At 36.2% G+C, this 14,893-nt stretch overlaps 1 protein-coding gene across 6 annotated transcripts in view; it reads left to right on the top strand.

Annotated features, from left to right (window-relative positions):
* Positions 1 to 14,893, top strand: part of Liprin-gamma (liprin protein kazrin) — a 110,648-nt gene that overhangs the window by 85,849 nt on the left and 9,906 nt on the right. For 3 of the 6 annotated variants that reach the window (XM_028318883.1, XM_028318868.1, XM_028318844.1), the window contains exons 3-7: positions 1,172 to 1,377; positions 3,642 to 3,909; positions 4,580 to 4,843; positions 9,002 to 9,123; positions 10,943 to 11,108. In XM_028318883.1, the coding sequence (XP_028174684.1) occupies positions 1,342 to 1,377; positions 3,642 to 3,909; positions 4,580 to 4,843; positions 9,002 to 9,123; positions 10,943 to 11,108 (856 nt within the window). In that variant the 5' untranslated portion in view covers positions 1,172 to 1,341. The remainder of the gene's footprint in view (positions 1 to 1,171; positions 1,378 to 3,641; positions 3,910 to 4,579; positions 4,844 to 9,001; positions 9,124 to 10,942; positions 11,109 to 14,893) is intronic. The other 3 variants (XM_028318875.1, XM_028318861.1, XM_028318852.1) reach the window with 2 other exon arrangements.

The raw sequence follows: 14,893 nt of genomic DNA, 5'->3' as shown, positions 1-14,893 counted from the left end.
CCTAATATTCATCTCGGTAGATGGCGGCACATAGTAAGAATTTGCAAGGAAGTTTGTAAAAAGTCACTAATTAACACTTTGACTTGCTCGTTTAAACACAGTGAATGATTCAAATAGGTACATACAGTGAATGGTTCAATTACATAAAATATCTTTATTTATTAAATTTTCAATATTATTTACGAACAGCGCTATTCATAGTACATGTAACATTAAGTTACTAATTTACTAATGATGTCGATAGATGGCGTTTGACAGCTTTGCCTTCATGAATATTTACGTACCTCAAAAATGTTTGTCAGGCGCAAGAAGATTTTAAGCAATGACGATAGATGGCGCTTTTCCACGTCTTATGAAAATCCCAAATATTTTACGGGACCCTATTGTTTTCCAAAATAAAATTTAGCCTATGTTACTCGTGAGTTATGTAGCTTTCGAATGGTGAAAGAATTTTTAAAATCGGTCCAGTAGTTTTTGAGCCTATCCATTACAACTAAACAAACAAACAAAGTTTTCCTCTTTATAATATTAGTGTAGATTATAATTTCATACTATGTAACAGTTGTTTCCTGCCTTCACATTATAACTGTCGCGTTTCTGACGCCCTAATGTGAAGGCGCTCTTAGACTGTGCCTAATAAATAAACTTCAAAACTATTTCCCAAAAAACTGATGGAAAATCATTTCCACATATGCACAAAGTCGCAGGAAACGTATATCTTTAGGTTTCTCTGAGATTAAAAGAAAGAACAAAAACTCCCAAGGCTGAGGAATGGAATATCCGTCTCTTGAATTATTAGGATCTACTTAATAATTTGACGAATCATCTACTTAAATTGGTCTGAAACTTTCACAGCAACTAATGAAAAAGTTTCAGGCGATGGAATCGATAATACAGTGACGAGGTTGAACGGAGAACGCTAAGTAGGATTTGAGAATAAAATGTATTTGTTCTTTCTTTCATTAAATAATATTTTACATAATTATCTTGACATTGTTCTCGTGAGTGTGAGTTTTTATAATAAATCTTCATACGCCAAACTACCAACCAAAGCTTGAGGAAAACCAATAAAAGAAACCGAAACTAAACCTATTCACTCAACACATAAGTTCTTAAGGATTTACACACAAAAGAGGAGGATATTTTGACAACACAATATCTTTTGTTTCAGACAGTCACCGAGCAATAAATTCGGCACGTCCGAGAGCGGAGGGAGAGTGGGGCAAAGTGGAATAGTTGCAATAGTTCCCAAGTTTGGAGGCACGAGTGGCAGGTGTCACGGGGACCATGGGCCGGGGGGGTGGCGGGGGATAGCATGCCAGCGCCTGCCACGGCCGCCTGATGGCGCTAGTGCGCCGCATACTAGGTGACGCCCAGGTAAGATCACATCGGTACTGATGATCTGATCTTAAGTGAAGTGTAACTCGTGTACTATCTGTATATCCAACTAAACAATGTAGCTCTAATGTGATTGTAATAGACGTTATTTAGCAGCAGATATCATAAGAGTTCTTTCAAATTTCAAACTAGACGTTTTGAGCTAGATGGTTGTCATGCGAATGCAAGTCTGCACACTTACTGTTGGTACTCGTCAATTTGATTCCAACGCAATATCATAAAGTTTTCCGTGTGCGGCCTCACAAACGGATTATAATCCGTCTCAAAACGAACGTCTAAGGCCTGATTCGACCAAACTTTTATCCGAGAATAACTCTTGGTATAACTGGCACATTGACAGTTTGACTTCGATTTATTTTGAGAATAATATTTACTCTTGTTTGGTCGAATCCACTCTAATTTGAAAGAGCCGTATGTAGGAATCTGATGTGCTGTTGACTGTACCTACATACATCGATCACAAGTAATCTTACATTTTACACATCACATACCTACCTACATAATAATTTTATTATAGTTGAAAATAATTCAAAGCATTTTGTATATGCGATGAAAAAACAAAGTATTATTTGTGTTACACAAATAATACTTTGTATTTTCATCGCAAACTTCAGCATTACATAACGGAATAGGCAGGTATATGGAATGTTTTGGCAAGTTATGAAAAACATGATTTAACTTTAAAACTCAACTGTCAACTTTTGTTGGGTTATTTGATTTGGCAAAATTATAAACACGCAACGGATATAGTGTAGGTACATTCGCGAGTATTGGTGTTACATATTCGTCAACATGAACTTTGGAAAATTATCGTAGACTTATAAGGTGTATAACACTTCAATTTGACCATAAAAACGTAATTGCATATTATTAGGCACGAATATTTTTATTATAGCAATTTTATTAGTACATTGCAATTGGCAAAAGCAATTTTCGAGTCCCATGGATCAGAATTAACGACACCATAAACCAAATCCATTATGATATGAGGTTATTTTTATGAATTGCACCTTTATGGTGGTTTAAATAAATATTATGGTTAGTTAATTCCAAATTGATAAGTCGCGTGTGCTGTGGCGTAATACAGTCCAATCGTTAACATAAGTGGATCACTTAATCGTCGGTTTACGTTAAACCCTGGGTTAAACTGACGCTGCATACGTGATAGGTAGACGCATGATCACGCGATCCAATAGCAATTAAAAAGTTTAGCATTGCACATCAGATCAAAAACGCATTTTAGATGATTACGGTGTTTGCAGGGTTCTAAAATGGGGCTATTAAACTTAAAGGGTCTCCTGTAAAGTGTGTTGAGGGTTGCTCACCTATTAGTGATCTGTCTAGTTAAAACGAGTTTTAGTTGTAAAGTGTGACATTAAAATAATTTTAATTTGTAGAAGACTAGATATCTCGTAGCACATATTATTAGAGATATTGATCATTCAAAAATAGTGGTCAGATATAAATTTACCTAAGGAATTTTTTTAAAGAAAAGTTTAATTAAACTTGTCATTTATTTTAAAATGCTCTTTTAGATGTACGGTAGGCTCTTAATTGAGCCCTGAACGACGATTACGTCAAGCGGCAGGTGGATTAACTAAATAGCAGCATTGCTTAGATTAATAGAAGCAGATAAAACTTGGTCGGATCGCTGTAATATAACACCACTGTTAACCCAAGGGCGTGTTGAATAGGCCTCCAACTTGAATCTATATTTCGTCCTATAAATTGGCTAACAAAGGGACTCTGTTCTGGGATTAACTATTTCAATATTTAGAGCCATCGGCATTATGATTTAGGTCGGGATTAAGTTCATTGTTTACGTCGGGGAGAATTTATAAACACATTAATTTACTATAAGGGACTTTTCAACTTTGAATGACAAAATCAGATATATTATTTCAAAAATAATTTTATTCTCACTCATGATAATTTTAAAGCAGTGAGGATAAAGTGGTATGACTATAATAGGTCGTCTGTCCTCTAGGTGACTGTATGTATTTGCAATTTGCACAACAAGCAAATATAAATTGATGACCTTCTATCATTAATGTTAGAATGTATCAATCAGCGTCTCCCAAATATAAAGACCGCCATATCTACTCGTATTCATAATGATGACCACGACCACTTTGACAAGAGTGTTCCGACTGAGAAGAAGAAGAATCTACTCGTTAACTATACCTATCTATGTATTTGCAATTTTTGCTAAGACAATAGTTTTAAATATTATCTTTATCCAGGCGAAACTCCGTAAAATGGTGGATGAGCAAGTGTCAGTGGGAGCGAGGGTCGAGGCGGACTCGGAGCCGGAGCCCGCTGATCCCCTAATCACGCCGGCCAGCTCGGCGCTCGGCCCCGACCTGGATCCCCGCCCGATCCCCCCCGAGCGTCGGCTGCTCATCGGGACCCTGGACAAACGGAACGGGTCGCTCAACGGGGACAAAGATGGCACGCTTAATAGAACCACCAGGCTGTCCATCAGAAATGGGAAAGACAATCCTTTCATAGGTAAGCTAATATGATATAATATGAAGAACCTACTTACAGTCAAGACAAATCTTAAATTCTAATCACTTCAAAATTATAAACTTACTTAGGTAAAATGTATTATAGCTACTTAATAGATTCGAGTCTGTGAATGATGAAATTACAATATTTTAAGAGATTTACATTTAGCGTCGTTTTAGCTAAGTTCTTTGCTATTCAATTCATAATAATATTGAAATCCCTAGCTTTGCATTTAATATCTCAAGAAGTAATAATTCATAGTAGGTAAATATAAAACTCTGAAGCAGAATAGTGTTGGGTACCCGCTGAGTCTCTGTCCTAACTTAAAGTCTGCCCTTCTCAAGGGATTCCATTTAGGTCCCACCTACGAACACTCAACATGAAAAAAAAAACTCGACTCATCGTCTATCTATTGCCAAGCCGAGTGTGTTGTCGAAAAGAGATTTGTAAAGGGAAAGATAACCCTTTTATGGGAAAATTAGAATAAGAATGGTTAGATTTATGCAGGGTCGCGGGAGGTAAACTTTTGTTAACATAAAAGAGTGTAAGCCCCTAAGAAAAATAGTCTTACTTCGATCTTTTTTCCATACCTACTCGTTATAGAAAATATCTATTAGATATTTATGAGTACTTTGTACTACATATTAATTTGTTAATTAATTCAATACAGATTTCCCAACTGACGACGACAATAAAGAGAACCAAGCCAATGGTAAACTTGAATCCCCAGTCAAGTGGTCGACCCAAAATGGCAGCGACAGTGGGACCTACGCCGAGATTGGCACCGGAGGAACCAGTAACACCAGCGAGAGGAATGTCCTGGATCCGGCAGACAGCTCGGAGGAAGAAGTCCCTCTGCCTGATGCGACTTCTCCGGGCAGGAGTAGCGATGGACCGGAGCCTCGAGCTGATATCACTGCAACCCTCGATGGAGGTAACTATTTTATTTTATTTTATAAATTGAGGTTCAATCATACAAATGAGTTAAGGGCCATAGAAATGAACTCAATTTTTTTTTTGCGTTTAAAGATGTGTTGCCAATTTTTCACCTATTTGTAAATTAATCTAAAATGACAATTTCAGTAGGTAGGGTTAATAGGACTAACAAAAATGCCTTCTTTCTACTATGATGCACCTAGCATGACTATAAGAATCGATTGGTATTATGAACTTACAAATCACTAGGTATGACCTGACTGAATAATTTGGATCTAGCGTGTGATTTTGCTACGATATACCATTAAACCACTAGCAAGCTAGCGTGTCACTGTAGTATTTGAGAAATCCATTCTAATTTATTTGATTTGATCCGATAAAGAATCTTTATGAATAATCAAAAAACTGATGACTAATGTGAGCTTATTCCTTCGGCTGAACGATGATAAATAATACCTATTCCGTGCACCGAATGCTCAGGCAGAATTTCTAAAGCTATCAATCAAACTGACGTCTGATAAAGAAACGGTTGTACGGCATGAACAGTTCAGGAACGATACCACAGGCTTATCAAGGAATAAACAAAAGTAAGCACAGGAGTAGATAAAGTTTGCGTTTGTGTTTATCTTCCAGTCTGTAATCCAGGAGATAATAGTTCGTAACTAGTCGAGACGGCATGTTTGTTTTGCTGATGAAGTTCAGAGCTAGTTGGATATTCTTCAACGTTGCTTGGAGCTGAAATTTGTTATGAGGGCTCTTTATAAAAGTCGGGTTCGAGACGCCTCGCCCGGATAAGCTATGCTTTAAGGTCAGCTTTAAGAACTTGCGGCGTACTTATTTGTTCGCTGAATAAACTGAAGTAAATAATATCCAATACCTAGAGTATCTATTGAATCGAATAGTAAGCTAGCGAAACGAGTGAACTTGAAAAATCGTGATTTCGAATGGGATTAAGTCAATACCCAGGCACTCTACATATTTGATAGATATCAAACAATGAAATTGTTCAACTTCTCGATTGAATAAATTCTGTGTTTCATTGAAAACCAGTTTCCATTTAGGTTTATAAGTTAAGAAATCTTAAAAACTTCCCTCGTTCGCATTATACTCTAGGTAGCGACTTTTTAATGACTTTGATCCATTAACCTGATTAGCCTGGAAGCGAGATTCGCGAATGCAGGCAATAGGTACTAATGCTACGATTTCAAAAAGAGCATTACAATTACGAAAGCAGTTTTCATTTAAATGTCAAAGGATTTGGTTTTAAGTCTTAGCTTGGATAATAAGCGTTTTTTTTTTTTGCTTACCTATACACTAATTACCTGACACTTTTGTCTTTAAACTCTACTAAGGTCCAAAATATTACAGTAATAAATACGAATACAATTTGCATTAGTTCTACCCTATATTAAATTTAGTTCAAGGTTACGCTCTTTAAAAACTGTGGGCTTGTAACGTACGAAACAAAACCGTACGCGGGTCTCTTATTAAGAGCGACAGTGTCTCGGTTCTGTGAATAGCTGCTGAATGAATCCACTGTCTGTCCTCCGTAGATCCCTTTGGTTTCTCGCTAATGAGCCAGCAGCCGTGGGAATAAGCTCATTTACCAAATAACTGCACAACCCAACTCCGCCAGAAAGAACTTTCAGCTTTTGTAATTTGTCATTTAATTATTCCCAAAACCTTTTAATTAGGGCTTNTTAAAAGACTTATTTATTTAATTTTTCAATGCTTAAGTGTCCATTAGAATGAAAGGGTGCTTAATGTATTAAAAAAAATAGAAAATAATTATGATGGGTTAATGTTTTTGGGCGGTTTTTTAGGCGGTTTCTGACAATGTCCTTTATTTCAAAAGTTCGGTAATTGATCGTAAGTCATCGTTAGCACTCAATGAATACTCCAACGCTTATTATCATCGAATAATGAAATCAGTACGTTGTTAATCATTTGTAACAAACCAGAGGAATCAATATTATCCACATGTTAGTCTATTTGGACATTATCATTAATAGGACAAAGGAGATTCGCAATTTGTCTGCGGCCGAACGAAATAGGTCGACTCTCCATAATGCGTTCCGCACATTGAACGCCTGTTTTCCTCCGCTTCGATAATTTGTCACAAGCCTTATTTCCCTTTTCGTGGCTCGAGTGCCAGTTTATTGATGTGGGTTTGCACTCGGCGTCTGATGTCCGAGATTGGAGGCAAGAATAATTACCGCGTAGAGATATTGTTTGTGGAAGTCGATACGTCTTTCCCAAACCGGAGCCCGATAAATTAGGCTTCGCACACACCTGCGACTAACGCGTGTAACACACGAGCAATCGATTTGTCTGGACCGGACCGGCTTTCGTGACTGGCGCAACTTTTCGCGTTATTACGATGTTTACGTCGCTATAACCAATTCCGTTTATATGACTGCGGCGGCACCCGCACTTTACTAAACTTTTCATATTATAGGGCAGATAATACGGGTTGTAGCCCTTGAATGTTAAATAGAACATAATTAGGGAAAAGCTATTAGAAAAACAAATTTGACGATATTATTTTCAGCATTAAATAGGTTTCGTCGAAAATTAATGTTTCCAAGAATTTAGGTAAGAAGGAGGATGTTTTTCCAACTAGTTACTTAAATGTCTCCAACATTATTAATTACAGTTTCTTAGTAATCAGATTTTAAAATGCTTGCCTACGGAATATCGTGGTTTTATAATTATTTGACAAACGTGATTTATTTGTTAATCTTGACTTGGCCTAGCGTTTCCCGCAATTAAAATAAGACATTTTATACATTAATCGACAGCGCAAGGTGGATGAGAAATAAAAGTAAACATAAATAAATAAATTCTAGAAAACAATACATAATATTTTATGCATTTGACTATAGGGGACTCTTATGAGCTTTTTATACCTGCCAGTGATAGGTAGGTATCTTTGTTTGCCTACGCTAGTAAATAATAATGGTTCTTACAAATGACAGAGTCGCTAAACTAAATTTTACGTATTCAAAAATATAATCACTTTCTAAGAACTGAAAGAATCTAATTAAGGAAAATAAATTGTGTAAAAAGTCTTGCCTCGAAAAATGGTCTTTGGTGATTGAAATAAAATGATGAATTATGTATTTTATACTATGTTGTATTAAAATTGAAGACAGTTATTAATCACTGCTTTAATCTGTTGGGAAACATTCGTCAATTTATCAAGAGAAAAGTAGATAATATACCTTTCGGTTAAGATAAAGACGCTGTGGTGCTCTTGTTCCAGAATTAAATATAACTTTTGATTTTTGTTTGGTTCTGATAGTGTTTATTTGGTTCATAAATAAGAAATTACTGCTTTTTTTCAAACCGTTCCCGTAAGTAATTCAATAGATTCAATAGCAATACTTTTTGAAAAATTGTTTCCAACAGTGAAACTTGAGCATGAAATGAATCCATAAAGAACAAAATTGTCGAAATTCGTGTGAATATTCTAACTACATATTCGTCTCCACAAATCTAAACCAATAAACAGTAAGATCGTGTTCTCAAGGATATGGCAGTTCTTTACGATCTGATTTCAATCGTAACAGCTTTTCCATTGGGTCTCCTATTCAAGTGTGACGTAGGTCTAACGTTCTGTTTTCCCGCATGTAAAATATGTCTTTTCGGGCAGAGGTCTTGTCCTTTTCTACTTGTAACGGGTGCCAATATACTTTGTAATGATATGGATTTTATTTTTGTATGTTTCATGAACATGTATTTTCATTTTCTATGGTTTGGTTTAGAACTTTAGACATATCACCACCAGAAAATACAAATTAAGACCACAATATAGTAGTTAGTCATTAATTGAATGAATACACAGAAATGTTCTAAATAAATTTTAATTTATTATCAGTTTATTATTAAAACTTCAAAAACATCGATAGCCTCAGGTAGGGAGAGGTCCCACGATCCTCAGCTTGCCTTATTTCATTACTTACCAGTAATTTCATACATATTTATACTTTTTCTACGATTGGGTACTATTCTTTATTGAAGAGAAGATCACTGGCTCTAAACGTCATGATACGCACAAGATAACGTCAGCATTTTTTCCAAGCGATAACACTGCCATAAAAACGTTCTCAAAATGCTCACCGTTCTTCGTATTAAAAATGTTATCATTACTTAGAAGCAGCGTCCCCTGGCGGCCGGTCGGACAGGTCCCGGCAGGAGGAGGTCCCGGCGTCCCCTGGGATGCTCACCGCGGCGCAGTTGGCCAGGAGGCTGAGGCTGGAAAACGAACGGTTGCAGGTATGATCTATTAATTATTTTTATTTTAGGAAGATTGATTGTGTTCTGTAAATAATATTCTGGTAAGTGGAATAAAGAGGGAGTTACGTAACACAACTTAAAAGGGGGGTGCCAGAACAGTAACTGTATAATATTTATTTGAATTTTTTAAAGTTTGGGTCCATTATGAGTGATCTAGACTTGTGTTATAGAGTTTTTCCGGGAAATTATAATAGTAATTTATTAGTTGTATCAATTCTTTATGAAAATAGGTACTAATTGTTATTGAATTCCAATGTTTGAATTTTATCGCAAAATAGGTAATAAGTTTTTCAGTAGAATGCTTAATGAAAACAATGTTTATAATGACAAAACTATAAGATCAGTGGAAATACTGAGCATTATTTATTGGGGTTTTTACAAACAATACCGCTGTCAATTTTGCACTTAAACTGAACAAGTTAAGGGTCATATTTGGCCTAATACACTATGTTTCAAGTAGTACAACGATTAAGAATGTGCATTTACAATTAAATCCACCCAAGTTAAGTTCGCAGCGTGATGGATGGCCACCAACTGACACCGGTCGATAGTAACTCGTTGATGTATGCGTGTCGATTCAATATTATCATACTCGAATCAATTAGCCAGTGCACTGCCGGCTTACACTGTCTGTCAATTACGCAAATCATAAATCAATTAGTATTAAATCGGTTTATTGAATGCATCGGTGGATTAAAGTTGCATGATGAATTTGGGGAATTAAAAATGCATTCAGCTGTGTTGCTGGGAAATGAAGTTAGGTTTATAATAATAATATAATTTAACGGTATATTACGCTATTTTATCAATTATCTCTTAAGACATAAACCATCCTTCTGGCGCAGTCGGGTAAAAAGATTATGAACCTTATTAAAAAAAAGTCCAAAAACAGCGAAACATTTTTGCTTAGACAGATATCTGTTTAAGAGTTAAAAACCTCCCTGAAGTATGAAATTATAAAAGTCATCAAACATATACGAGTATGTTTTAGCCAACCTGATCCTTATTAAGAATCACAGGATATTTATGTACGTGGAAAATGTTAATGTACCTAATGCAGATTTTGCACTTTTATAACCAAAGGAAAGGCACTATGATTTATGAAACCTTTTATTCGATTAGCGCAGCTTAAAAGCATTATCCTTTATTAATTAAAAACGATGTTATCGCCTTCGTGTGATAAAAGAAAAATTAATGGGTTGCCTTTTACTCACTTTTCTATGTCCATGGTTATCTCGCTCTATCTACATTCATTAATTTTCTCGTGCATGTTAGATTAGGGTTGCCATTCTTTTGCTAATTAATGTAAGCTCAGTTTGTGTAATAATTAAAATATTAAAACATGTTCCTGGAAAATTTAAATCTGTATAGCCATCATGAATAGCTAGCATGATGAATATTTTAATATTCGAGAATATTATTCAAATATTTCCAAATAAATTTTCAGTGAAATTGTTATTGAAACTGAATTTCGTGATAACATAATAATATTATTCGTTTATATTCGTTGTCTGCTACCCATAGTACCTACCTTTCTGAATGGCGCTGTGTTGTCATAGGAATATGACTTATTATTTACATGGAAAAAACACAAATAAATGGTACTACTTCTGTTTTAATGTTAGAATGTCATCTGTAATTTATTGATTATGGGCCGGTTTCTGAATTGCGATTTCTTCCTTGAGTAGAAGATGAGCACACTGAAGCTGGAAATCTGAATTCAGAAACCGGGCCTCTATTAGTTAGCGTACCTACTATGGTTTCACATGTGTTTTCAATCTTTATTTTTCATTCCCAGGCCGAACTGACAAGAGTGAGACGTCTCCTCGTGGCAGCCGCTGAAAGGGGCGAAGCTGGTACGGCCCTAATCGAGAGGGCCAAGGGCGACGGGGGCCAGGAGGAACCGGCGCTGGACCCTCAGCAGCTTGAAAAGGAACTGCTACTGGCGAGAGAAGCTGTCAATTGTGAGTGGGACTTATTTATTTAAAGGCTGAACTCATAAGAGTGAGACGTCTTCTGGTGGCAGCCGCTGAAAGGGGCGAAGCTAGTACGGCCCTGATAGAGAGGGCCAAGGGCGACGGGGGCAAGGAGGAACCAGCGCTGGAGAAGGAACTGCTGCTGGCGAGAGAAGCTGTCAATTGTGAGTTGGACTTATTTATTTAAAGGTTGAACACAAGATTCCACAGCGTTAAGCTCAAAGTGCCGTTATCCGTACGTAATTTAAATTATTTTTGGATAAGATACTACTTACTGTAGGGAAGATTAACAGTTAGCAGTGGTCTAAATTTTTAGCGGCGTATTCCTTTCAGACCAATGCCCATTAAAATTGTTATTACTTCTAAAGGGATTCATTCAGATGGACATTATTTACACAGAAGAATTTCTTAATTCAATTCCTTCACTGTGTAATTTCCTGAAACTACCATAGCAATGAAATGTCGTCTCCGTAATGTTATTAATGTAGCGCGGTTAATGTGTTCAATGTCTTGGCCAGCTGTAGGTTCCGGGAACTGCAATCTCACGGCAGCTAATCTAATTCTGCCTAGGTATAGGTATACCCCTACCTCCTTACGTTCTGACTAATGGTGCTGAGATAAACGAGGTCTAGAGCTCCGTATTTTCTAAAGTTGGATAGTATTTTTCGTCCAAATAAATCAGATGCCTAAACAGTTATGCAGCAATAAAAGCGCTACTCTTGCTAACGACACCAAACTTTTACGGTTCGTCCATAATTCCAATATTGAAGAATGGCCCATTTATGGATCTGGCAATAATCCGAACCGATCCCATAAAAGTGGCCAATTTGTAGAGTGCCGCTCATAATATCGGAAGGAGTAGTAAGCCGACGTTTTGATAAACTATAGTCATAATATTTGGCGGAATACCTGCGGGTTTAGGAGGCAGGTCACGTGCTGTCAGCCACGGTTGTGTAACTCCCGCTGACATTTCCACTAATGTCATTACCCCGACGAAAACTGGAGGCGGCGTCGTGCCCGCAACTTTGTTTGTTTACGGTTACCGAGCAAGCGAAATGCTGAAACAATTCGAAATAAGAAGGCAAGATATGGGTTTACTTATCATATAAGTTGTAAGACACGTGTTTAGATTAAGGATGATCCACAGATTGTTCGAAATATCATATAAATTGCATACATAAATAACATACTTACCTATAGTATTTAAATAATAACAAACATAAATAGACTTGTTCGTACTCGTAACTAACCTTTTCTCTCAATGACATTCAAATCAACCATCAACTAGGCGACCGTTTAGTGAAAGTCAATACTTCCTAGGTATTCCTTAGGCATTCATCAGAACATACAATTTAAGTTACCATTGCTAGTTTACCGTAAGCATAGCCTATTTCATTTAAAATTCTGAAGGCTATAATGTAGCGGTATTAAGCAAACTTTTAAGTTCTCAGAAACTGTGCTGCTAAAATGTTTATGAGTTAACTGAAATTCGACGAACTCACTGCACATGTTCTTAATTTGTAGCAATTTGTTTGAACTTCAGTTTCACTCAATACCTAGGTTTTAAACGCTGTGCTGCTTTTGCATTTTAATTTTTCAAAGCGAACTTGAGAACTGTTTCTGCACCGTGATGCTCCTCGTTCCTTTGACAGTCGATATTCTGCTGTTTTTTTAAATTCTCGTACAAGAATTCCACAATATTCGCTAGAGTCCTAGAGTTGTTCCCAAATTGTGGCGTGAACAGATGAAACAGGTATTTAATGCGTAAATTAATTCCTATTACCTTTTAAGATTATAACCGAAGATAGGTTTACTATGACATAGGCATAGTAAGGCATAGGACAGGACAGGTTAACGCCAGAACGCTGTCAGATGCATTCAATGAAACACCGATCAAAGGCCGTCGGGGCACTAAGCCTCATAATCGCTTGGTACATCACCCGGTAGCACATGCTTTATTACTCTGCTCTGCCATGCACATGCATTGTATCAAGAAACCAATTTATATTGTCATAGATGTCATATTTGCTCATCACGATACATTGGAGAAGTTGGGAAAAATATCTTAAAATCATCTAAATAGGCATTATCAACAGAACTATCTATCAACTATTAAATTATTAACATGAAAAATGTGAAATTATGTTTGAGAGAAAATGCAATGGATATGTAACATTCGCACATTTTTTTTATAGAAGTTTAAGATCAGTTTAAAATATAATGTTCAAATAACAACCCGAAAACCTACAGAACCGACATAAAGTCCACCAATTTTTATACATAAACGCAACCAAATAAATATTTTTTCTTTCTTTCTTTCATTGAGAGGTTTTGGAACGTTTTCCGGGTATTCTAAATTCCATCGATATCTATATTCCTGTTACTTTGTGTGCAAAAGCAATTCAGAGAGAGTTCTATTCCGTTATTTTCATATCAGTCGGTTCAAATGCACTTGCGCGACTCACATCTGCATAGGGGGCGAGCGACAAAGTGCAGGCGAAGAGACCGGATCGTGGAGATTGAAAGCTGTACAAAATAACACGACAATGTGGACTTAGAGCTAGTTTTTTTTTATAATATTCTACACTTGTTATAGACATAAAATTCTATTGTGCTTTACGCGATAACTCCGCCAATTATGAACGGATTTTCAAAATTCTTTTTTTGTTCGATAGGGTACACTTCTGAGGTGGTCCCATTGTCACCAAGTCAGGATCTGATGATGGGATCCTAGGGAAATCGAGAGCAACCCTCAAATTTTATAGGCACGTATATCGTTTTTCAAACTTTTTCTTAAGTTATTCATATATTTGCTCCTGGAAATCATCATCTCATATTGATGAGCTGATGATAGAAGGTAAAACTCCTTAATGCTTAGGAGTTGGAGGATAATTCTTTAAATATTATAAGTACAAATAGACCAACAGTTGTATTCTTTCATGTTTTTAAGGTGGGCTGACGGTTTAAGGTCTTTTTAGGTTTCCTATATGGTAACCTGTATTTTGTAGGGAATATTATTTTACACTAGACATGAAGAGTATGGTCTCAATGTACTGCCTACCTTCAGTGGTAACATCAAGGTAATAATTAGTTAACTAAAAAGCAATAAATAAGTAAAATTTTATAAAAAAAAAATAAAACCGACTCCAAAAAACCTACATTAAAAAGTAGAAAAATAATTACTAATAACCTACTTATTTATTAGGAAGAATTAATATTTATGTAGGTATACCATGATTGATACTTTTGGAGTCGGTGCAGGCAAACTTTACATGTTTCATAATCTTGGCACCGACTCCAGAAGTATCAATAATGGTATACCTACATAAATATTAATTCTTCCTAATAAATAAGTAGGTTATTAGTAATTATTTTTCTACTTTTTAATGTAGGTTTTTTGGAGTCTGTTTTATTTTTTTTATGGTTCCAGTCTATTAAATTAAAATTTTACTTAGCTACTGAAAAACTTACTTAGACAAAGTCAAATAACTAAATCAATAGTGGTTTCTAACATAATACCCCGACCTCAAATACGGCACGAGTAAAGCTCCAACTAATGTATTTCAACGTGCCTTCAATTCCAAATTCAATATGACCCGTATCCATTAGCGGGCACTGGCTCTAAGTCTACACCGTGCTGTGTACACAGAAACGCTTTTCCTTTATAAACTTACTTTGATTCGAGCTGCGACGGATCGCATCGAGTCCCGCGAAAGCAAACGTTAACCCATTTCGAATTGCATCAACAGTTTATGTCTTTGAAATGCCTTTTA

The sequence above is a fragment of the Ostrinia furnacalis genome, unplaced genomic scaffold (assembly GCF_004193835.3).
Source record: "Ostrinia furnacalis isolate ACB-3 unplaced genomic scaffold, ASM419383v2 OfSCF0397, whole genome shotgun sequence".
NCBI lineage: Eukaryota > Metazoa > Arthropoda > Insecta > Lepidoptera > Crambidae > Ostrinia > Ostrinia furnacalis.
The sequence above is the reverse complement of the archived record's forward strand: the minus strand, read 5'-3'. Positions and strand labels throughout refer to the sequence as shown.